At 41.9% G+C, this 21,771-nt stretch overlaps 5 protein-coding genes across 7 annotated transcripts in view; 4 read left to right on the top strand and 1 right to left on the bottom strand.

Moving 5' to 3' along the window:
* Positions 1 to 24: 24 nt before the first annotated feature.
* Positions 25 to 2,199, top strand: LOC121192071 (protein rapunzel-like). Its single transcript, XM_041053615.1, has 2 exons — positions 25 to 90; positions 1,191 to 2,199. Exon 2 carries the CDS (start codon positions 1,244 to 1,246, stop codon positions 1,928 to 1,930), a length of 687 nt encoding a protein of 228 aa, XP_040909549.1. The 5' UTR covers positions 25 to 90; positions 1,191 to 1,243; the 3' UTR covers positions 1,931 to 2,199.
* A 552-nt stretch (positions 2,200 to 2,751) lies between these two features.
* On the top strand, positions 2,752 to 4,866 carry LOC121191460 (protein rapunzel-like). The gene is made up of 2 exons (XM_041052604.1): positions 2,752 to 2,817; positions 3,794 to 4,866. Exon 2 carries the CDS (start codon positions 3,847 to 3,849, stop codon positions 4,531 to 4,533), a length of 687 nt encoding a protein of 228 aa, XP_040908538.1. The 5' UTR covers positions 2,752 to 2,817; positions 3,794 to 3,846; the 3' UTR covers positions 4,534 to 4,866.
* Positions 4,867 to 6,092: 1,226 nt separating this feature from the next.
* Positions 6,093 to 12,080, top strand: krit1 (KRIT1 ankyrin repeat containing). The gene is made up of 17 exons (XM_041054123.1): positions 6,093 to 6,263; positions 7,122 to 7,291; positions 7,418 to 7,574; positions 7,810 to 7,902; positions 8,021 to 8,150; positions 8,238 to 8,481; positions 8,576 to 8,691; positions 8,846 to 8,989; positions 9,102 to 9,258; positions 9,504 to 9,611; positions 10,087 to 10,243; positions 10,354 to 10,505; positions 10,600 to 10,766; positions 11,008 to 11,095; positions 11,198 to 11,404; positions 11,507 to 11,623; positions 11,767 to 12,080. The coding sequence occupies exons 2-17, from the start codon at positions 7,190 to 7,192 to the stop codon at positions 11,854 to 11,856; spliced, it is 2,229 nt and encodes a 742-aa protein (XP_040910057.1). The 5' UTR covers positions 6,093 to 6,263; positions 7,122 to 7,189; the 3' UTR covers positions 11,857 to 12,080.
* A 665-nt stretch (positions 12,081 to 12,745) lies between these two features.
* Positions 12,746 to 16,884, top strand: LOC121191456 (lanosterol 14-alpha demethylase). The gene is made up of 10 exons (XM_041052599.1): positions 12,746 to 13,099; positions 13,181 to 13,279; positions 13,419 to 13,595; positions 13,779 to 13,905; positions 14,243 to 14,417; positions 14,565 to 14,684; positions 14,804 to 14,999; positions 15,118 to 15,213; positions 15,431 to 15,599; positions 15,724 to 16,884. Exons 1-10 carry the CDS (start codon positions 12,938 to 12,940, stop codon positions 15,900 to 15,902), a joined length of 1,500 nt encoding a protein of 499 aa, XP_040908533.1. The 5' UTR covers positions 12,746 to 12,937; the 3' UTR covers positions 15,903 to 16,884.
* A 64-nt stretch (positions 16,885 to 16,948) lies between these two features.
* Positions 16,949 to 21,771, bottom strand: part of akap9 (A kinase (PRKA) anchor protein 9) — a 56,612-nt gene continuing 51,789 nt past the window's right edge. For all 3 annotated transcript variants that reach the window (XM_041052597.1, XM_041052598.1, XM_041052596.1), the window contains 12 exons: positions 21,537 to 21,687; positions 21,063 to 21,407; positions 20,559 to 20,858; positions 20,204 to 20,436; positions 19,874 to 19,979; positions 19,506 to 19,700; positions 18,991 to 19,185; positions 18,605 to 18,837; positions 18,392 to 18,486; positions 18,150 to 18,297; positions 17,699 to 17,829; positions 16,949 to 17,481 (listed from right to left, as the gene is read on the bottom strand). In XM_041052597.1, coding sequence (XP_040908531.1) covers positions 17,438 to 17,481; positions 17,699 to 17,829; positions 18,150 to 18,297; positions 18,392 to 18,486; positions 18,605 to 18,837; positions 18,991 to 19,185; positions 19,506 to 19,700; positions 19,874 to 19,979; positions 20,204 to 20,436; positions 20,559 to 20,858; positions 21,063 to 21,407; positions 21,537 to 21,687 — 2,176 coding nt within the window. In that variant the 3' untranslated portion in view covers positions 16,949 to 17,437. The remainder of the gene's footprint in view (positions 17,482 to 17,698; positions 17,830 to 18,149; positions 18,298 to 18,391; positions 18,487 to 18,604; positions 18,838 to 18,990; positions 19,186 to 19,505; positions 19,701 to 19,873; positions 19,980 to 20,203; positions 20,437 to 20,558; positions 20,859 to 21,062; positions 21,408 to 21,536; positions 21,688 to 21,771) is intronic.

The following is a 21,771-nucleotide window of genomic DNA, read 5'->3' on the forward strand; positions in this document are numbered from 1 at the left end:
CTGTCCTTTTTTTCCACTAGGGAATAAAATAGTGGAAAGGAGAGTCAGGTGGCTTCAGTAGACTGAGAGATACCAACAATTTTATCTCTGGTGAGTAAACATCTGCTGCCACAGTGCTTTGTATTCGCTGATGTGAAGGATGTTTGAATTCTGGGTGATAGCTGAGTCAGCTGGGAATGATGAAAGTGAAGCAAGTGAATGATTATGGATTCATATGTGTGTGTGGACAGAAACAGGAAATTAGAGAAGTAAGCTCAAAAACAAAACAGAAGCACATCTTGAGTTAAAGTTAAAGGTGCCAAATAGCTGCTGGAGGTTAGCTGAACTGTTAAAGATGATAAATCAAAGGTCACAACCTCTAACCATTTGTTTATTTCTACTCTGTCTTACTTTGTTACTACGAACAAAGGTACATCCACTGGTGTCCCATACTTATTCTTCCAGCAGAACAGGATTGAGAAGGATGATTAATATAAAAAAAAAACTGGACTTGGGTCTGTGGTCTCAGAAACTAATAGCAGATTATGGATATGCTCATCTGTAATACTGCACTTGATTATAAAAGTGCAACAATATTATTTTATAATACATTGTCACAAAATACTTTCATTTGCTCTGTATCTGCTGCTGTCCTCTTATCATTTATGATATTTAACTAAATATTGTTGGGTTTTAAAGAACTGGTAAAACAAAACAAGTAATTTTAATAGGTAAACTTGGGGTTCAGGAAATTGTGATGGAGATATTTTACTATTGTTTGGACTATTTTTTTGATTTATCAAGAAAATAATGGTAAGTTTGATCAATAATGAAAATATTCTTCACTTCCAGCCCTTGTTTCCTCCTCTGCTCACATGTTGAATGTCTGTATATCATTTCAGACAACATAACAACATAAGCCCTCACTATGGGCGACTTGTTGCTAGTAACAGAGTGTAAGATGACACTGTTTGCTATATGGCGTATGTGCAGCAGCTGACATGTGGGTTGCAGGCCCAGCGACCTCAGAGTTAGCCAAGAACTTAATTTTTAGGGTAATGCAGCATGAAGCAATATTTGACTCTGACCTGGTTTTGTGTTAATGCTCTTGTTTACTATATCCAGAAAGGTTGTAGTCCGATGCTGAGGTACCATGCAGAGTATGGATCCAGTTTTACATAACATATTGTACCGTTTTTTAATCTCTCCAGCGTCCAAACTCACTTTGTGTGGACCTTTAAGTGGCAAAAGAAAAGCACCAGTGATGGCTGATCTAGAACAGATGAAGGAAAATGCAGATAAGTTGCTGTTTTGCTTGGAGAAGGTGTCCTCCTTTGCCTCCTCCATTCACCCCATATTTGGCTTCGTCGTCCCCCTGATCAGGGTGGCTCGTAAGGGCCTGACGGATGAGAAAGTCCACGCTCTAGACAAGGACTTCCAGGAAATCCACACCAAACTAGAGAGCATGTCCCAGAAGAACCAACAATGCCTGAAGCAGATCCACATCAGTGAGGTGAATGAAATCTTTGGCAAGTATGAGGAGTACATCAAGCACCAGTACGCTGCTTTCAATGAAATGGTGAGGAAGATGAAAAAAGATCCAGACCAACCCGAGCACTACATGAAGACCTTTCAGACCGTATACGAGACAGACAAGAGCGACATGAGCCTGGATGTGTACTATCGCGGTGTGCTTGGTACGGGCTCGTTGTTTGGAAGACCCCTGCTGAAGGTCTACCTGGAAAACTGCGATGGCGACCGTGAAATCATGGAGCACCGCTGTTCACACATCGCCCACCTGTTCTACATGGGTCTCATCGCACTCGGGGCCTACACAACTGTTACAAAGGACGATGAAGATGCAGTCCGAGAGAAGTGGGATAAGAGGGTGAAGGAGATCCAGGAAAAGATGCAGGAAGTGCTCAGTCAGTGCAAAGACAGAACAACCTGAACATGCACCAACAGAGAGAGGACATCCTCTGAGTCTGAAGGCAACAACACAGGGAACACTATCTGTACTCTCAGCTGTGGACCAATTAAAAAGACAAATTACATTATAATATCAATATATATACTATATGTATGAAGCCAAAGCCATGTTTGTATATGTGAACTTGAGCTGCACCTGATATTTGGATTGCAGCATTTAGTTATTGTATCGTGTTTTTTTTTTGTTTCAAAGAGACCACTGTATGTTTCAGCTGCTTTGTGTTACATACCAATAAATACTGATGTTTTATACAATCTCTTCAATTAAAATATATAAATTGTTAGTTGATTAAGCAGTGCATTTGTGAAATTATTTTATCTACAGTACATTAAAGCCAACAATTTATACATTAAAAAGTTACACTTTACAAGTCAGGCTTCTATAACGGCATAGCTCTGAATTCAAGATGTATGAATAGGATCCACATAGAACACACAAACCCAACTCTTCTAGAAAAACCAGCTCTTCATACATCTGTTGAATGTACCCAAATCCCAGTGTAAAAGAAATTGCTTATATATAAATATCTTATATATAAATATACAATTCTGTGGTATCTGGCCAGTGGCACTAATTTGGAAGGTGTGAAAACCTATAATTGAAACCACCCAATGAAAAGAATTCCCTGTCATTCAGTGTCTGTTGCAGCCTCTGGTTGGAGTTGTGAAGCAGCCGGAAGAACTGCCCTCCTCCAATCAGTACAGGGCATGCACAAGTCACTTCCTGGTTTTTACTCCCTTATTTGGCAGGAGGGGGCTGTCCCTTTTTTTTCTACTAGGGAAGAAAATGGTGGAAAGGAGAGTCAGACGGCTTCAGTAGACAGAGAGATACCAACAGTTTTATCTCTGGTGAGTAAACATCTGCTGCCACAGTGCTTTGTATTCGCTGATGTGAAGGATGTTTGAATTCTGGGTGATAGCTGAGTCAGCTGGGAATGATGAAAGTGAAGCAAGTGAATGATTATGGATTCATATGTGTGTGTGTGTGGACAGAAGCAGGAAATTAGAGAAGTAAGCTCAAAAACAAAACAGAAGCACATCTTGAGTTAAAGTTAAAGGTGCCAAATAGCTGCTGGAGGTTAGCTGAACTGTTAAAGATGGTCATACAGGTCATAACCTGTAACCATTTGTTTATTTCTACTCTGTCTTGTGTTGCTACGAACAAAGACACACCCACTGGTGTCCCAGACTTATTTTTCCAGCAGGACAGGTTTGAGAAAGATGGTTAATAAAAAAAAAAAAAAAATTACAGTTGGACTTGGGTCTGTGGTCTCAGAAACTAATAGCAGATTATGGATATGCTCATCTGTAATACTGCACTTGATTATAAAAGTGCAACAACATTATTTTATAATACATTGTCACAAAATACTTTCATTTGCTCTGTATCTGCTGCTGTCCTCTTATCATTTATGATATTTAACTAAATATTGTTGGGTTTCAAAGAACTGGTAAAACAAAACAAGTAATTTTAATAGGTAAACTTGGGGTTCAGGAAATTGTGATGGAGATATTTTACTATTGTTTGGACTATTTTTTGATTTATCAAGAAAATAATGGTAAGTTTGATCAATAATGAAAATATTCTTAATTTTCAGTCCTTGTGTCCTCCTCTGCTCACATGTTGAAACTCTGTACATCACTTCAGACACCATAAGCCCTCAGTATGGGCGACTTGTTGCTAGTAACATTAGAGTGTAAGATGACACTGTTTGCTATATGGTGTATGTGCAGCAGCTGTCATGTGGGTTGCAGGCCCAGCGACCTCAGAGTTAGCCAAGAACTTAATTTTTAACATATTGTACCGTTTTTTTAATCTCTCCAGCGTCCAAACTCACTTTGTGTGGACCTTTAAGTGGCAAAAGAAAAGCACCAGTGATGGCTGATGCAAAACAGATGAAGAAAACAGCAGCCAAGGTGCTGTTGTGTGTGGAGAAGGTGTCCTCCTTTGCCTCCTCCATTGACCCCATCTTTGGCGTTGTCTCCTCCCTGGTCGGAGTGGCTCGTAAGGGCCTGACGGATGAGAAAGTCCACGCTCTAGACAAGGACTTCCAGGAAATCCACACCAAACTAGAGAGCATCTCCCAGAAGAACCAACAATGCCTGAGGCAGATCCACATCAGTGAGGTGAATGAAACCTTTGGCAAGTATGAGGAGTACATCAAGCACCAGTACGCTGCTTTCAATGAAATGGTGAGGAAGATGAAAAAGGATCCGGACCAAACCGAGCACTACATGAAGACCTTTGAGACCATATATGAGAGGGACAAGAGTGAAATGAGCCTGGATGTTTACTATCGCGGTGTGCTTGGTACGGGCTCGTTGTTTGGAAGACCCCTGCTGAAGGTCTACCTGGAAAACTGCGATGGCGACCGTGAAATCATGGAGCACCACTGTTCACACATCGCCCACCTGTTCCACATGGGCCTCATCGCACTCATGGGCTATACAGCTGTTACAGAGGACGATGAAGATGAGGTCCGAGAGAAGTGGGATAAGAGGGTGAAGGAGATCCAGGAAAAGATGCAGGAAGTGCTCAGTCAGTGCAAAGACAGAACAACCTGAACATGGACCAACAGAGAGAGGACATCCTCTGAGTTTGAAGGCAACAACACAGGGAACACTATCTGTACTCTCAGCTGTGGACCAATTAAAAAGACAAATTACATCATAATATCAATATATATATATACTGTATGTATGAAGCCAAAGCCATGTTTGCATATGTGCACTTGAGCTGCACCTGATATTTGGATTGCAGCGTTTAGTTATTGTATCATCATGTTATTTTTTGTTTCAAAGAGACCACTGTATGTTTCAGCTGCTTTGTGTTACATACCAATAAATGCTGATGTTTTATACAATCTCTTCAATTAAAATATATAGATTGTTAGTTGATTAGGCAGTGCATTTGTGAAATTATTTTATCTACAGTACATTAAAGCCAATAACTTATACATTAAAAAGTTACACTTTACAAGTGTAACTTGTAAAGTTACAAGTGGGGGCATAGCTCTGACTTCAAAATGTATGAATAGGATCTGCACAGAACACACAAACCCACCTCTTCTAGAAAAACCAGCTCTTCATACATCTGTTATGAACCAGTGGTTCCAGTCTGTACAACCCCATGCTGTGCAGCCAAAATTTGTTCAAACCTCCAGAGCATTAATTTAAATTCTAATGGAGATCCTAAAGTTTCCAAAGATACCATATATTGAGTTTGAATAGGATATGTCAAGATGAATTTTGGGAAAACGCATCCAAAATAAGGTGTAAACAAATAACTCCGACATTATGAAATAACCTGATAAATGTAATTAAAATCTAAATATAAAATACAACAATACAATACAAAACAATAATTTATTGGCTTTTTATATTAAGCGATTTATATTACCAGCTCTACCCTGTTTGTGAAAAGTGGCAATTTTAATGACATTTTAAGAAAGATGAAGGATGAAATAAGGTTTCATGACAGCAAGCTGAGTTTTAAACATTCATCTGATTATTGCTCAGTTTAGGTTAGATCTTTTGTCTGCTGTGTTTTTCATAATGCGTTATTTGTTCATTTAATACTGAGTACTTTGGGCTTCCATAAGACTAAGATGTACTTCGTGAGTCATGTATAACAGGGCTTACAATGCTGATGGAGAAACTACTCTCAATCGGAATAAAAATTATAATTGGACTTAGAATTATAATGATTAGATAATTGCCTACCAATCACAGGTAGATTTGTATTAATCACTTTCTTTTATAGTTTCACGGTTTTCCCAGAATAAAATCTTAGAAGAATATACTCTCACCAAAAATCAGTTATTGATAAAATATCCCTGTAATGATCCTGGACCTGTAGAGAAGGTACTTTAAAGACCGTTTCAATTCCGAAAGGCTTGTTTTTTCAGAATATTGCTCGCCCTGTGATACCTTTCTAAAATGCATTAGCCTAAACATCCTAGCTCTTCACATCCAGATGAACACTAAAACGTGCACTGGGCCAATTTCATACAGTGTGTTGCTCTGCAGCCCGCACTGAGTCCCCCTCACCGCCAGAGTCCTCTGTTTTCCGACGGAGGCCGCTGTAATGAAACGTAACGTGATTCCTCTGTTTGTCTCTGCAGCCCTGCCCCAAATTACAGGCCTGCAACCATTTCAACACATATATCTGCTCTGGTGGATTACCTGGAGCACTGTCCCCGGCTGGGGACTGTTAAACTGAACCCGGTAAACACTCCCTGGGAGCTGGGAAAGGCTGTGTTTGGTCTGCTTGAGGACAAGTCTCGGTGTTTTCGGTAAGTTTCAGCTGCCCAACGAGCGGAAAAAGCGGTGCTGATGATGAGAGTTAGTATCATCCCGGCTACAGCTGCTGATTCACTGCTAAAAGTTGATCCTGGCTGTTGTGGAAAGGAAAATATATCAACGCTGTGATAGATCCGGCAGCACGGCGTGTAATGTAAAACAGTACATATAAGACTTTGTGTAATAACAGTTTACAGACAACAGAGAGTTTGGTTTCCGGGGCGTGACCTTCCTCTGAACTCAACAAGTTGATTTTTGAACTGATGGTTATGACAAATTAATTTACCTTAAACCTTTACAGCCCTTTTCGCTACAGCCCACCGAGGTGTGGTTTATTCGCTTGTTGTCTATTTAACTTTAGAAATTGGCGTACATCATTTCAGTCAACTTCTGTTTGAAACTGAAGAGCAAATGAAACCTGAAGTCTGTAGTGTATTGTGTGAAATACATTATAACATGTTCATAATGCATTATAAACGTTACTAAGTCTCTAATGTAGTATTTAGTCGTATAGCAACAATATGATTAGAATTAAAATATATATATATATTTAAAATATATTTAAAATATATTAATATATATATATATATATGGAGAGAGATATTAATTTACTGGTTCTCAAATTTTTGAGATCAATTTATTTAATCAATTGCTTCAGCACTAGATAGATGCTCTCTTCACCAGCCTACATTATGTGTTACAGTATCAACAACTACACTAATAAGTTTTACTAATAAGTTTTGTCCAGCTTTAACCAAAATGTACACAGTAGATATCAGTCCAGTCAAAGTTAAGTGGTTCATCTTATGTGTCTTGATAATGTTTTCTCCCCCTGTGATCCTCTGTGTCAGGCATGCCTCTGCACAGTATTTGGCCTTTGCATAGGATGTTTTGTCAGGACTGAGGAAAAGGTGGCACAATGGGCAACGAGGACTGCCTCGAGGATGTGTTTGTTGCTGTCATTCGCCCGAAGAGTCAAGTCAGCCTGAGCTCAAAGGAATACAGAGCCAAAGCCTATGAGGTAAAAAGTCTGACAGTTGATCACCTACTCTCCTGAGTCCAAAACCACAGAAAAAAGGGCTAAAATCTTAAATATAACAGCATAATAAATAAAAAACACTGCTTTTTTCCTTTGGTTCCTGTACAGATCCTGTTGATAGAAGTGCCTTTGGAAGGGAAGGAGAAGAAAAGAAAAAAAGTCCTACTGGCGACAAAAATCCAATCAGGAGGAGACAAATCCAAGTCCATATTGGATTATGTTGACGAAACAATCAAACCGATATCCAATAATCAAGGCTTCATAGGTGAGTCTGTAAAATTTGTGGCATTTACATTCATGCATATTTCCACTTTTAAAAATGAATACAGTAAATCTTCCGACTTAGTATAGCAATGATCTGTTCGAGACCCCTCGTCAGAGATTGCACGTCTGTGTTGCAAGCAGTGCAACCAAAGACTGGCTTAACCTTGCCAGGTTGTTTAATCTGAATAATTTTAGAGGCTTGGAAACCACTGTTCTAAACAGTTTTGGTTTTGCAGGAAAGCGAGTGGTGCACATGAAGAAATTTCCCCTCGATGGAGACAATGAAGGAAAAGAGGCCTCACTTTTTGTTGTGCCGGTCAGTGTTAAAGGTGAGCAACACAAAAACAAAACAAAAAAACAGTATCTTGGATGTAAACTGACCTCACAGATTTTGTTAAACACAGCTTAAACCGTGCATATTGTAAATTAATGAGTCCTTCTTAACAGACAACAGCAAGCCTGTCTACAGCGCTGGGAGCCCCAGCTTCTACTGTTTCCAGGACATCATGCGGGTGTGCAGTGAGACCAGCGTTCACTTCTGCTCCATCACCTCCAAGATGCTCCTGGCCTTAGACAAGTGAGGATATGTTTGAAAACATACTCTTGCATGTAAATGACACTGGGTTAAGGCTTTTTTTCCACTTTTCTTCTTTGACTTCCACAGATGGTTAGCAGAGCAACACACCGTTCCTCATGCCATCCCCGCTCTGTTCAGGCCAGCACCCGTAGAGCGTGTGAAGACCAACGTCAGCAACCCCGCCTACAGCAGCGAGGGCAAACTGAGTGACGAGGGTCTGCACATGGGTTACACTGCCCTGGAGATCAAGAGCAAGATGATGTCCCTGGAGAAGGCAGACATGTGCATCCTCAACCCACTCTACGGCTCCGATCTGCAGTACACCAACCGGGTGAGAGAGCTCATCAGACAGGGAGGTGGTCTTTAGAAAGAGCTACTTGTGATGGGAGAAACTCTGCTTACCTGTTCCTTTTTTTTTTATACAGGTGGACAAAGTTATCATCAACCCATACTTTGGCCTCGGAGCCCCAGACTACTCTAAGATCCAGATCCCCAAGAGGGAAAAGTGGCAACATGGCCCCAACTGTGTGACAGAAGACAAGTGAGGAGTTTACACTTCTTAATGAACCACGGTGTCATTACTGTCATCTCCTGACAACTTCTGCTCCTCTCTGTATCTTTGTATTCCTTCTCTTTTTCCATGAAATCTAATTGATAAACTGCTAAAATGATACTCAACACAAACATCTCTGCAGGGAGCGGCAGTGGGTGGACGACTTTCCTCTCCATCGTAGTGCCTGTGAAGGAGACACAGAGCTGCTCTCGAAGCTTCTGGACAGTGGTTTCTCAGTCAAGCAGCTGGACAGTGACCACTGGGCTCCTATTCACTATGCCTGCTGGTGAGTCTGACGCTTGTCACAAAAAGTCTGCAGTATCCAATACTTTTTTTGTTTTCTTAGTCTTTGGTGTGTCTCATTAATGATGAGTTGTATTTGTTCGGTTTCCATCCAGGCACGGTAAAGTCGAGGCAACCAAGCTTCTCCTGGAGAAAGGTAACTGTAATCCGAACCTGCTGAATGGTCAGCTCAGCTCCCCTCTGCACTTTGCAGCCAGAGGAGGCCACGCAGAGATAGTGCAACTCCTGCTGCAGCATCCTGAGATCGACCGGGTACGAAATGTGATGCTGGTGTTGTCTTTAGGTGTTCTTCCTTCTCTTCTTTTTTCCCCTAAGTTACTGTGGATGATTATCAAATAGCCCTTATAGTTTTAACATGATACTGGTGTAAGTACTGACTTGCGTAGTAACTGCTTGATATCGGAAATGTACACATATGTGTTCAATGATTCACCGTAGTAAAACTCATGATAGAGCTACACTGGTAGACAATCAACAGTGAATATCACCACCAACAGCACATAGAGGACCAGCAGAAGAGATCACCTCTACAAGTGTGTGAGGAGAACAAACAGAATGAATGGGAGGAGACGGTGAAGCTTCTGCAGCAAGCCAGCAGCAAACCTGTGAGTCGCACATCAGACGCCGTTTGCATTGCAAACATGACAACAAAGGAAATGACAAATGTTATGGAAATAATTCGATTTACAAAACAGACCAGTGTCTCGGCAACGTATGCCTACATATCCGACTGTTACATCTCATATTTATGTCTGTGTCTGAACTGTTCTCAACTTATGCACAGGACACAGTCTAAGGACTATTTATGCCCTATTGACCTGTGTTTACGTATGTGAAATGAATTTGGTCTATGTGGGAAAAGAGTATGAATACATACTTGAAGCAGGAGTGTGCACATGCTGAAGAGCTCATGAAGGAGAGTGACAAATGTTTCCATTACAGTTAAATATTCTTGTCACTAGATGGTGCTGTTTCCTCAAACATAGATCAAAGTGGATTTTTTAAAAACTTATTTTACTATTATTTTTTAGCTGTTTCAATTGGTTTTCTATATGAAATGTGCGTGTTTGTGTTTCACAGTATGAGAAGGTGCGTATCTACCGTATGGATGGCTCATATCGCTCTGTGGAGCTAAAGCATGGCAACAATACGACTGTACAGCAGATCATGGAGGGCATGCGTCTTTCTCAGGACACCCAGCAGTATTTTACCATCTGGATCTGCTCCGAGAACCTCCGTAAGTCCAGCACTGAACGTGCTCTTACATTCATTCAATGGCTATGAAGCCAACCATATCCAAACACTTCAAGAGAAAAAATATTGGTGTCTGTGTGTATGGTGTGTCAGACCTGCAGCTGAAGCCGTACCATAAGCCCCTACAGCACCTGCGGATCTGGACTGAAATTGTGACAGACCTGACAGTGCTGGATCCTCAAAGGGAGACACCTCAGCTCTTTCTCCGCAGGGATGTCCGGCTGCCTCTTGAAATTGAGAAAAAGGTAGCTCACATTTTACAAGAGGCTACTAACTTCAGTTTACAGTGAAAATGTTACTTAAAAATTCCTCACTCTGATACATACTGTTTTGTTCCAGGTGGAGGATCCGCTGGCCATCCTCATCCTGTTTGACGAGGCGCGTCACTGCCTCCTGAAGGGCTTCTTTCCTGCTCCCGACAGCAAGCTGATCACTCTGGCCAGCCTCCTCCTGCAGATCATCTACGGCAACTATGAGAGCAAGAAGCACAAGCAAGGGTTCCTCAAGTAAAAGACTGTTTTCAAATTAAGTTTCTGCTTAAATACATACAGCTGTGACCTCTTATAAGATAAAATAAACCTTTTTGTCTGTGGTATGTCAGGCTTAAGTAATATAAGGGAATTGCATGAATAACATTCACAACACATTAATTCAATTTAAATTCTGTGTTTTTAGAAGTGTCTCGAATTCTGCTTCATTAGCGTACAAAGGAAAAATCTGAATTTCTTTGTGTTTCATTTTCAACAGTGAGGAAAACCTGAAATCTATTGTGCCGATATCAAAGGTGAAAAGCAAAGCGTACCACTGGACCAACAGGATTCTTCATGAGTACAAAGTACGCTCAGTTTTTTTTCTTTTTCATTTTAAAAATTCTTTTCACATTTTAAATGGAACCCGAGTGCTCTCTATGACTGAACGCCTTTTTGCCCTCCGACAGGCCCTGAGCACGAGCGAGGGGGTGAGCAAGGAGATGCACCACCTGCAGCGACTCTTCCTGCAGAACTGCTGGGACATCCCAACCTACGGAGCAGCTTTCTTTACAGGCCAGGTCTACACCAAGGCCAGCGCCAGCAACCACAAAGTCATCCGTGTCTACGTTGGCGTCAACACAAAGGGGCTGCACCTCATGAACATGGAGACCAAGGTATCATGCAAGTTTAGCATGTTTAAGGTAATTTTTTTGTTTTACTTGAATATGTGTTGTGTACGATTGATATGATAATTTGTTAAATATCTGCACTCCTAGGTCCTTCTCATCAGTTTAGAGTATGGCACATTCATGTGGCAGCTTGGACATGCTGACCAGTACTTCCAGATACACAGCGGTGACAACAAAATGAACTTCATTGTGCACACAAAACAGGTAACTGCTCAAAGATGACTCATTATTGGCATGCAGCTAAGAATTCATTTACAAAGTTAAATATTTTTTCATATGATAAAATGAAAGCCGGCAGTTTTAAGTATGAAAATGCTGTCATCCTAATGTTCATTATTTTTTCGCAGGCCGGCCTTATTGTGAAGCTTTTAATGAAGCTGAGTGGACAGATGAATCCAAATGATAAAGCCATAACAGACAAATATGCCTATGGCTGAAACCTGTTGAACGCAGCACAGGTTCTTCTTGCTGACTTTCATCGACTGCAATAAATGTGGATGGAGAGCAAAGTCAGTCTCTCCACAAACGCCTTTTGTATATTAGGCTTACCAACCATCTTTCACAACTTCACTTGGTATATTTTTGACAGGTCATATATTTTCATTGCATGTAAATATTTTTAGTATTTAATGTTTTGTTTTAATAAACTGATTGACGTATGGATGAATTTGTATTGCTCGTTTTTGTTGGAAATTTAGTTCGTTTTATTGCAAGTATAAAACAATACAGGTACGGAATAATCTGTAACTAAGTCCACGTATGGTTAGTGCATCATTAACATTAACATCTTTCAGGCTTGTTTGTAATGATTTTTTCACTTGGAAAAACTCTTTAATAGCCTCGCAACATATCTACATTTTTAAACTTAACTCTGTGCTTTTGTTGAGATGAACATGAATCTTAAGTTGCCACTGAAGTAACACCCAACTCACCTGATGCAGTATGTCGGAGTTACATGTTACTGATTAGCTTCAAATACACAAAATAGCTAACTTAGCAAATTTTCTCCGATAAATGATTAATATCTTGACACTCAGGAATATTTCGGTACTTCTGCGGGGCAGTCAAAATAAGAGGAAGTTTTAACCACACAGCTGAGTGAGTTTTTAGGGAAATATACACGTTTAAAACAGTGTAAAACAGTTTTTGTAAAGACCGTTTTATCGAAAATCCTTACAAGTCGATGGTGGTCCTGCAGTGACATCATATAGCAAGACATCGGTTCAGGTAGCTGCAACCAATCACAGTGGCTGTTGCTTGACGGACACGCCGTCAACAGCCAATAGGGGGCCTCCGCTAGTCAGGCGGGGGCAGGACAAGCGTTGACAGGTAGGGATGTTAGGGGACAACGCCAAACGGTTCCCCAACAAGAAGTCCAGACCGAGGGTCCGTTATCAGCCGCTGGACGTCTGGAGAAGTGATTATTAAACTTCAAGCAATACAGCGGAGGCTTTTTAGATCAACCACTAAGCGATTTTCTTCCAGAGGGAGATATCAAATTTAGCCAAAGGAATTAATATGTCAATGCACTTTTATCAAATGAGCAGTAAACTGCTCGGGGACACTGTTGGGAAAATGAACGACAACCTGACCTCCACAGTGCTGGCAGCTTCTGTCATCACCCTCACCCTGGCATATATTTTCAAAACGCTGGTCAAACAGTCCACTGACAAGGATCTGGTAAGTTAACGTTAAAAAAACGTATGTGTCCGAAATGTACTTTCAGTTTGCATTCATTATCCACTGTTTCTTTTTTTGCAGAAATGTCCACCTTACATACCCTCCAGCATCCCCTTCCTAGGTCATGCCATTGCATTTGGGAAAAGTCCCATTGAGTTTCTTGAAAATGCTTATGACAAAGTGAGTATTGTCATCTGCAGCTATTTTGATCATAAGTAATTTTTAAGTACATTTTCACCAAATATGCAAAGAAAAAAAAATCACCGTTCCAACTTTTCAGTTGTGTTTTAACCCTTGTATCTCGGCTGTCCTCTCACAGTACGGCCCTGTGTTCAGCTTCACCATGGTGGGGAAAACCTTCACCTACTTGCTGGGCAGTGAAGCAGCCACACTGCTGTTCAACAGCAAGAATGAGGACCTGAACGCTGAGGACGTCTACTCCAGACTGACCACCCCAGTGTTTGGCAAAGGAGTAGCCTATGATGTGCCAAACCCTGTGAGTCTATCAGAACTATCAGATCACAATTATCAGCATACACCTAGGTACATCAGGAAGAAAGAGTCAAATCACTGAAAAAGTAATGATTCTGCCACATTCATAATTGCCTAAAAATGAATCACTGTATAGTGCAGTTGTGTCAAATCATCTCTAATACACACGTCCTTTAATATGCTGCAGATCTTTCTGGAACAAAAGAAGATGCTGAAGACCGGGCTGAACATTGCTCGTTTCAAAGAACATGTGAAAATCATTGAGGCAGAGACCATCGAATATTTTCAGAGATGGGGAGACAGCGGAGAGAGAAGTAAGATCATTTTACTTAGAACATAAGTATTAGAAAATTGACCAGTGACTTGTAATACAGTTAGACATGCAGTTTAAAAAATATTTTGCAGTAATAACCAGACACTACTCATTTTTTGTGCGTAGTATTTGTGAAATGATACTTTTGTTTGCAGTTTTTGCATTAACATACTGTCACTGCATGTCATGTATTAATTTACTTAGCTGGAACAAATAGAAACAAATAGAACCATTTACGAGGGATGTTGTGAATATGAGGATGTTCACTGTTTGTCTGAGTGATGTGGATTGTGACTGTTGCTGCTGGTTCTCGCTGAATTAACTTTTGCTTGTGTCAGATCTGTTTGAGGCCTTGTCTGAGCTGATCATCCTGACAGCCAGCAGCTGCCTCCACGGGAAGGAGATCCGCAGCATGCTGAACGAGCGAGTGGCCCAGCTCTACGCTGACCTGGACGGGGGATTCAGCCACGCTGCCTGGCTCCTGCCCGGCTGGCTGCCTCTGCCTAGCTTCAGGTAGGACTGCTGGAAGAGCCTAAAATGAACACGTCTTGCACAAAGCCAATGCCTCACAGGATGAAGCTGTAGCTAGTAAGAGAAAAGACATATGTGAAAAGAGAAGAGCACTAAAATATGTCTTTTTTTCTTTTTCTTTTTTTTTAGGAAAAGGGATAAAGCTCACAGAGAGATCAAGAACATCTTCTTCAAGGTGATTCAGAAACGCAGGAGATCCGGAGAGAAAGTGGATGACATCCTGCAGACCCTCATTGATGCCACTTACAAGTAAGACACCTTCAGTCATTCAGGAAGTTTCCCTGAAAATAAATTGGTCCACCGATCAATTATAAAATGCAGTACCAACACAACGACTGTACGATTTCTAATCACTGTTCTGCCTTCAGAGATGGACGGCCCCTGAATGATGACGAGATCGCTGGGATGCTGATTGGTCTCCTCCTGGCGGGTCAGCACACGTCCTCCACCACCAGCGCCTGGATGGGTTTCTTCATGGCCAAAGACAAAGCTCTGCAGGAGCGCTGCTATGCCGAGCAGAAGGCTGTGTGTGGAGAAGACCTGCCTCCGCTTGACTTTGACCAGGTAAGAATCTCCCATTTACCTGAGTAAGTGTAATGGCGACATGTGCTGATGGACAAAATTCACTATAGGTTCACTTAAATAGTCCTAATACAGTATGTTGTCCTGTTGTCGCCCCCAGCTGAAGGATCTCAGTTTGTTGGAGCGCTGTTTAAAGGAGACCCTGCGTCTCCGCCCACCCATCATGACCATGATGAGGATGGCTCGCTCTCCTCAGGTAAATCCACCTGGATGAGGGCTCACATTGTATATTCTCTACATTTGTTCCAGTTGCAAGTCCTGAATCAGTCATCTGTGTGCAAAAAGTAGCTCTGCTCTCCAGCATTTGAACAAAAGGCATTTTCCACATCCTCCTTACATGACCAGTTCCTCCCTGCAGTGCTGTACACTACAATCAACATTTTGAGTATATTGTCCCTTTATTTCTTTCTCAGACTGCAGCAGGCTACACCATCCCTGTGGGCCACCAGGTCTGCGTCTCACCGACTGTGAACCACCGTCTGCACGACACCTGGGTGGAGAGGATGGAGTTCTGTCCCGACCGTTACCTTAACGACAACCTTGCCGCAGGGGAGAAATTTGCCTACGTTCCTTTTGGAGCCGGTGAGAAGATACGCTTAAATGTGAAATTAAAACTGAGCAAACGTGAAATTAAATGTTGTACAGGAAACGCTGTCACACTACAGTAAACCAAATCAAAACTAATCTTTTCTTGTCTGTATTTCAGGCCGTCATCGCTGCATCGGGGAGAATTTTGCCTATGTCCAGATAAAAACCATCTGGTCCACTTTACTGCGCATGTACGACTTCGACCTGGTGGACGGATATTTCCCCACAATCAACTATACCACAATGATCCACACCCCTAACAACCCCATCATCAGATACAAGAGGAGAAAACAGTGAGAGACTGAAGGAAGACAGTGAAAGGCCAGGAGCTAAGACAGGAGCAAATAGTCCAGCATCCTGAGTGTCTGAAGTGGATCTCGAACCTCCTGGGACTTTAAACGGGAAATTTTAGATTAATGCCCTGTCTAAATATCAACCCTGAGCTTTTGTGCTTCCTTTATCTAGATCTTGAGTCCAGTCCTTTTTTCTGAATGTCAACATAATAAGGTAATTTTTAGAAACTTGTGTTTCCAGAGCAAAATACACTTGTAGTGTGACTCTGCACACTGATGCTCATATTCACAATGTGAATTCTTAAAAAATATTGAAATCTAGGAATAATAGAGTGCCTTGATGAAGGGGAGATGTGTCTGTCGACTGAATTAAGCCTGTGGTTCCATGTTATCGGGCAGGTTTTATTCAGTGAAAAACAACGCTGAGTAAAACCAGGAAGAACATTGATTTTTGTTTGATGTTTCAGATTTGCATTGAGGAAAAGTTTTTTTTTTTTTTTCAGCAGTCCATTAAACTTTAATACGCCTGTGGATAAAAGTTTGTTCTTGACCTTGGAAAAAGCAGTTGGCAAAACCAATCCACCAAAAAGTTTGTATCACAAGATCTGTTTGAACAGCCACTGATAAACCTTGTGGTGAGATTGTTTTGCCAGTTTTATTAACCCTGCTTCCTGAGACAGACCATTAGCACTGACTCAAACTGCAACGCTACTCTGTTCCTTCATGATACAGATGTGAGCTGTTGTTCACTAAACAGGTGTAACAAAGAGTGCAGTACATTGACACAGTAATATGGCATTACTTCATATTCTACATATCCTCATTACAAGTTGTGCTTATCAACAGTTTATTTTGATTTACTTAGTTCTTTAGTATTTTTTCCCCTTTTTGTTTTTTAAAGTTCCAGAAAAAAAACTGTGTTGATAATGTTCAAATGTCCATGCATGATGATGTCTTCTTAAAAAAATAAACTTTCAAACTTTTCTTTGCCCTTACTTGACTTAAAGCTTGTTTGGACTGTGATTTACAAACAAGAAATATACACCCCTCTTTCAAATAATGTAGTCCTCTTTATTTCGGTTTTTGACAAAATACCCAGAAAATTCAAAGCTCCTACACTTTACAAAAATACGTTCTCTACAAATGTCCTCTGTAGTCTGTCCGGCCTAAATAAAACACAGTGTAGTGTAGGATATCCAGTAGCAGCCTCCTTAACATTAAACCCAAACATTCTCTACGTAACGCTCCACCCATACGACACAAACATATAAATTAATCACAAGGTCTTAAATTAGCATTAGACAAATATACATGATTGTAGTTCATCCACAACAAAGAGGCAGATTAAATTACAAACATAGCTGTTTTTCAAGTGCTGGCGACAAAAAAGCCTGAATACAACATGTCGTACACTAATAAAAAATGTGTTTTGGTCCACATGGAAAGATACAGTCCACACTAGAATGATAGAAAACAGCAGAGCGCTCAGCACGAGAAAAGGCAACTGAGTTTCTTCAAGCCAAAGTAACTTGTCAGCCTCTATCTTCTCAAGCCAAAGTGCAACTGAGCATATGAAGAAGCACCTGTGAAGAAGATAAAAGTTAGTGAAATAAATCAGAAAACAAATTTCCACACGGAGGCTCGGGACTCGGGTATCTCTAATCCTCTACCGTGAGTACAGAAACAGGGTTTCTTGTGGAGGTTATGTAAAAAAAAAGAAAAAGAAAAAAGAAATCAGATTCCTGCAGAAACCCTGTCACCTAGGTGCAGGTAAGCTCACTGCCGTACTGGTTGTGTTACCTGATGTCACACTCCCCAGCCTCCTCTGCAGGGCCTCCAGTCTGGAGATGTAGTCAGTGAGCGCTCGGTCAGGGTCGTAGCTCTGCAGGTGGGAACAGGTGAGAGCTCCGTGGTCTCCAGCCATGTGAAACCTGAGAAACAAACAGTAATCACCACCTCAGTAACAGAACTGGAACAGTTTTTCTCCACAACAGAAATTCTGCTTTGGACTGACATCTAATTTAAAGAATTTTGTAAAAATTAGATAAACGTTTAATGCAAAATGCTTGTCATAATGTTAAAGAGTTTTTAAAATACATTGTTGATAATAGTGACCTGCATTAACCAAAGAATTTGGGCTGATATACTGTGATGGTCATTTTATAGACTTAACTAGGCAAACTAACTGAAATTAATGAGTGATTGATTGATAATATTAGTAATTGTTAGTAGCAGCCTCCCTGTAAGTTACCTGTGGTGTGTGGAGGAGACGGCTGATCGGGGGGATTCCCGTCCACTTCTCCCCCTACTGCTGGACACTCCTCCTCCTCCACTGCCTCTTTCTCTGTACATTTCCACGCTGCCCGGATGAAGATATGGTGAATCTCTCACCTCTGTACCTGAGAGAGATATAAAGAAAATATATATTGAACATCACTTTCAAATGATATTTATTCTTCAACACGCAGAAGTCCTAAAAAATGTTTTGGTTACCTAAAGTCTGCCCTGTTCCATTCTTGGTGACACTGCAGGACGTTGTGGAGCTCATCCCTGTTGCCTTATGCCATCGCTTCACTAGGAAACGCATTCTGCATTAACAGGAAAAAAAAAAAAAAATTTAATAAGATGACAGTAAAAGCTGCAATCTTTATCACTCCTAATTCACTACTTATAAAAACTGTAAAACCCAGAGCTCCAGCTGTCTACCTGGAGAGGGCAATAGAGACTCGGACGGCAGAGCGGAAGCGCATCAGCCCCCGGCGGCGCTGGCTGAGGGATTCCAGGCTTGAGAGAGAAGGCCGGCCGCCCATCCTCGAGAGCAGTGACAGCGTGGCTTCTTCACACTCCTGGAAGCCGCCCAGCAGTAACAGTAGATACTTCTTCTGGTAGATCAGTGCTTTGCGGAAGCTTTCTGACCTCAGGTACTTCCCATACATCCTCTGTCAGAAGCAGACAGAGACAAGAGAAGGGAAAAGTTGTAAAAAGGTGAGCTTTTCTTAACAGTGGTTTAACAAGAAAAAAAACTAACTAAAAACTACAAACTCCTCAATACAAGCTGACTTAAAGTGACTTATTAGCAGCGATTAGCCAACCTTCAGTGCAGCATTGTCAGCCTCGGGTCCAGTTATCTCTCGCAGGGTGTCGGTCCTGATCTCTCCCCTGAGTCGGGCCACCTGGGACTGAGCCAGGTGTAAAGCTTTCTCCAGACGGACCTTCTCTCGAGCCCAAGCCTCCCGCTCCTGGGATAGCAGCATGCTTGCCGAGTCCATCTTTGACCGGCTGCTGGACTGCAGGAGGAAATAAAACAATTTAAAGTTTTTATTTAAAACCTGGTGCATGGCACGATGTGGTTAAAAACAAAAATTAAGTTGATATTTGAGCCTATTTGAACATATGCAGTAAGATTAATTGCAGTATCTAAAAATGGTGTTAATTTTATGTAATATTATATAGAAAGTATTATTTGTATGTAGGAGACAAATATTATGTCCCTAGTAAGCAAAGTTCTTATATTCCTGTGCATTATAAATTATTATTATACAGATTATCATTATTATTATTTGTTTTCAGTCTCTTATCAGTATGTTTTGCTTGTACTTGTACTCACGCTGTCTCCTGATCCCAGTCCAGCCTGCCTGTAACGTCGGAGCTCTTCTTCCAAGCGGAGCGTGTGGTTTCTCAGATCGTTCTTCTCTTCGGTCAGACGGCTGACGAAACCTGTCAGCTCGGCGTTCTGCCTCAGCAGCCGCTCTGTCAGGGAGTTGGAGGAGCTGGAGGAGCCTCCTGCCAGCAGGGACACACTCTGAGGGAAACAACACACAGGGCAGTCACAACCATGCTTAGACCTCAGCAGATGTCTGTCAAATGTTTGCCAAAACAAACATGAACAGTTGATCCGAGCTCATTAGCTCATGGTTTGAATGAAATAAATTCTGCCTCAAATACGCCGTCACAACAAAAACAACATTTACTGACCTCTGGGACGGAGGGTAGACCTGGGAATTGCTGCAGCATAGCGATGACCTCATCAATACTGGACTGCACCCAGGATAACTCTTCACTGTCAGCCTCTGCAGTCAGCCTGTACAGAACATGTGCAAATTAATAAAGTTAATTTTTTTTTTGGTAGAATAATATGTGGCTAAATTCTGCACTATGTTCACCTGCTAATCCCTAATATATTTCTGTCTCTCTTTGGTGCTGAGCAGATTGTGTACAGTGGGTTTATTTAAAATGTTTTATTTAAAATGTTTCACAGAAGCTCTGTAGAGCTGGGAGTGACTACAGTTGGGCCACTTTAATTACCTGCCAGCAGTTTTGCTCGCCATGCTGCGGACCTTCGAGGAAATGAGGTGGAGTTTGCCCACAATCTTGTCGACTGTGCGCCAAGGACCATGATGTGGCCCGCTGGAGTGACCTGCTGGGGAGACCTCCAGGTGGGGGGACGTGCTGGGGCTGGCAGATTGAACAAGTCCACTCTTCTGCTGGAACACCCAGTCTTTGGTACGGTCGGTGGACTCACTGTGCCATACCGCCTGCTGTTAAGATAAACACAAATGGCTTTAACTTGTCCTGAGACATGAAACTAGATGAATAACACTATTTAAGAGTTACGGCAAATCACCAAAATGTAAGGACTGTGTGATGCTGTGACACTCACTCTGTGGCTGTCTGTCTGCTGAGTTCCGCTCCCCTCCCTTTGTCCTCTCTGCTCTCCTATTCGGGCTAATCTCTCTTCCAGTCTCTCCCTCTCTTCTTCCAGGCTCTTCCTCCTCTCCATCTCTCTCTCCAGCAGCTCCTGGGTCTCCGACATTCGTGCCTCCAGGCTCTCCAGCTGGGCCCGAGCCTCCAGTAGCGCCTCCTGGTCTCGTCTTGACCTCTGGCTTGCCAAAGTCAGCTCCTCCTCTTTTCGCACCACCTCCAGCTTCTGGGCCTCCACCTGACTGAGGAGATGCACCACCTGAAGAAGAAAAATCAGGTTAAACTAAGATAAAAATGGTTCTACTGATCAAGGTAGAGGTTTATCACTTAATAATGTTTCAGCATGTGTTTGAGTGGAAAGGACTTAAATCAGTAACAAAGTGATTACTCATTTGTGGTTACTATTAGAAAATATTTTGACCCGACAAAGATCCAGCTAGGATCAAAAATGTCATCATCCCACCTGTGCATGCTTGTCATCCAGCTCCCTCTGCAGTCTTTCCAGCAGACCCCCTTCCTCTTCGAGATCCCTCCTGTCCTCCTCTACCCGCTCCTCACTTGAGGAACCGTTGTCGGTGGAGACTCCCGTCCGCAGCTCCCTCTCTCTCCCCAGCGCAGTGCTCATCTCCTGGACTTTGGCTCGCTCTGTTTCCAGCTGGACCTGGAGCTCCTGGAGGCGTCTGTGGAGACTCAGACGCTCCTGCTCAGCCTGCTGTGAAAGCTGGGACATGGCTTGGCGCTCCTGGTCCAGGGTCAGGGTCAGCTGGGCAACACGGCTCTTCTGCTCCTCCAGACTGAGGTGAAGGTCCTAAAAGAAGAACAGAAACCAACTTCTTAAAAAATAGCATGAAAGTTGAGATGGTTGAAGTAAAAGTAGACAATAAAAGATCCTGAAATTTTTCCAATATAAATGTTCCTGTAATTACTCCATTCTTACCTCCAGTTCTTCTCGCTTACTCTCCTCTGTTCTCCCAGTTCGACATTTCTCTTTCTCCATGGCCCACTGAAGATCTCTGCTCCTCTTTCTCTCCTCTGTCAGATGGTCACTGAGCGCGTCCACCTCAGCAGCTTTCTTTGATACCTCTGCCCTGTAGACATATAATACATTATTTTGAACATCTGTAAGAGCATTTAAAACACTGTTCTTATTAAGTTTCCAATCACTGAAATAC

This window comes from Toxotes jaculatrix, chromosome 13 (genome assembly GCF_017976425.1).
Source record: "Toxotes jaculatrix isolate fToxJac2 chromosome 13, fToxJac2.pri, whole genome shotgun sequence".
Classification (NCBI taxonomy): domain Eukaryota; kingdom Metazoa; phylum Chordata; class Actinopteri; family Toxotidae; genus Toxotes; species Toxotes jaculatrix.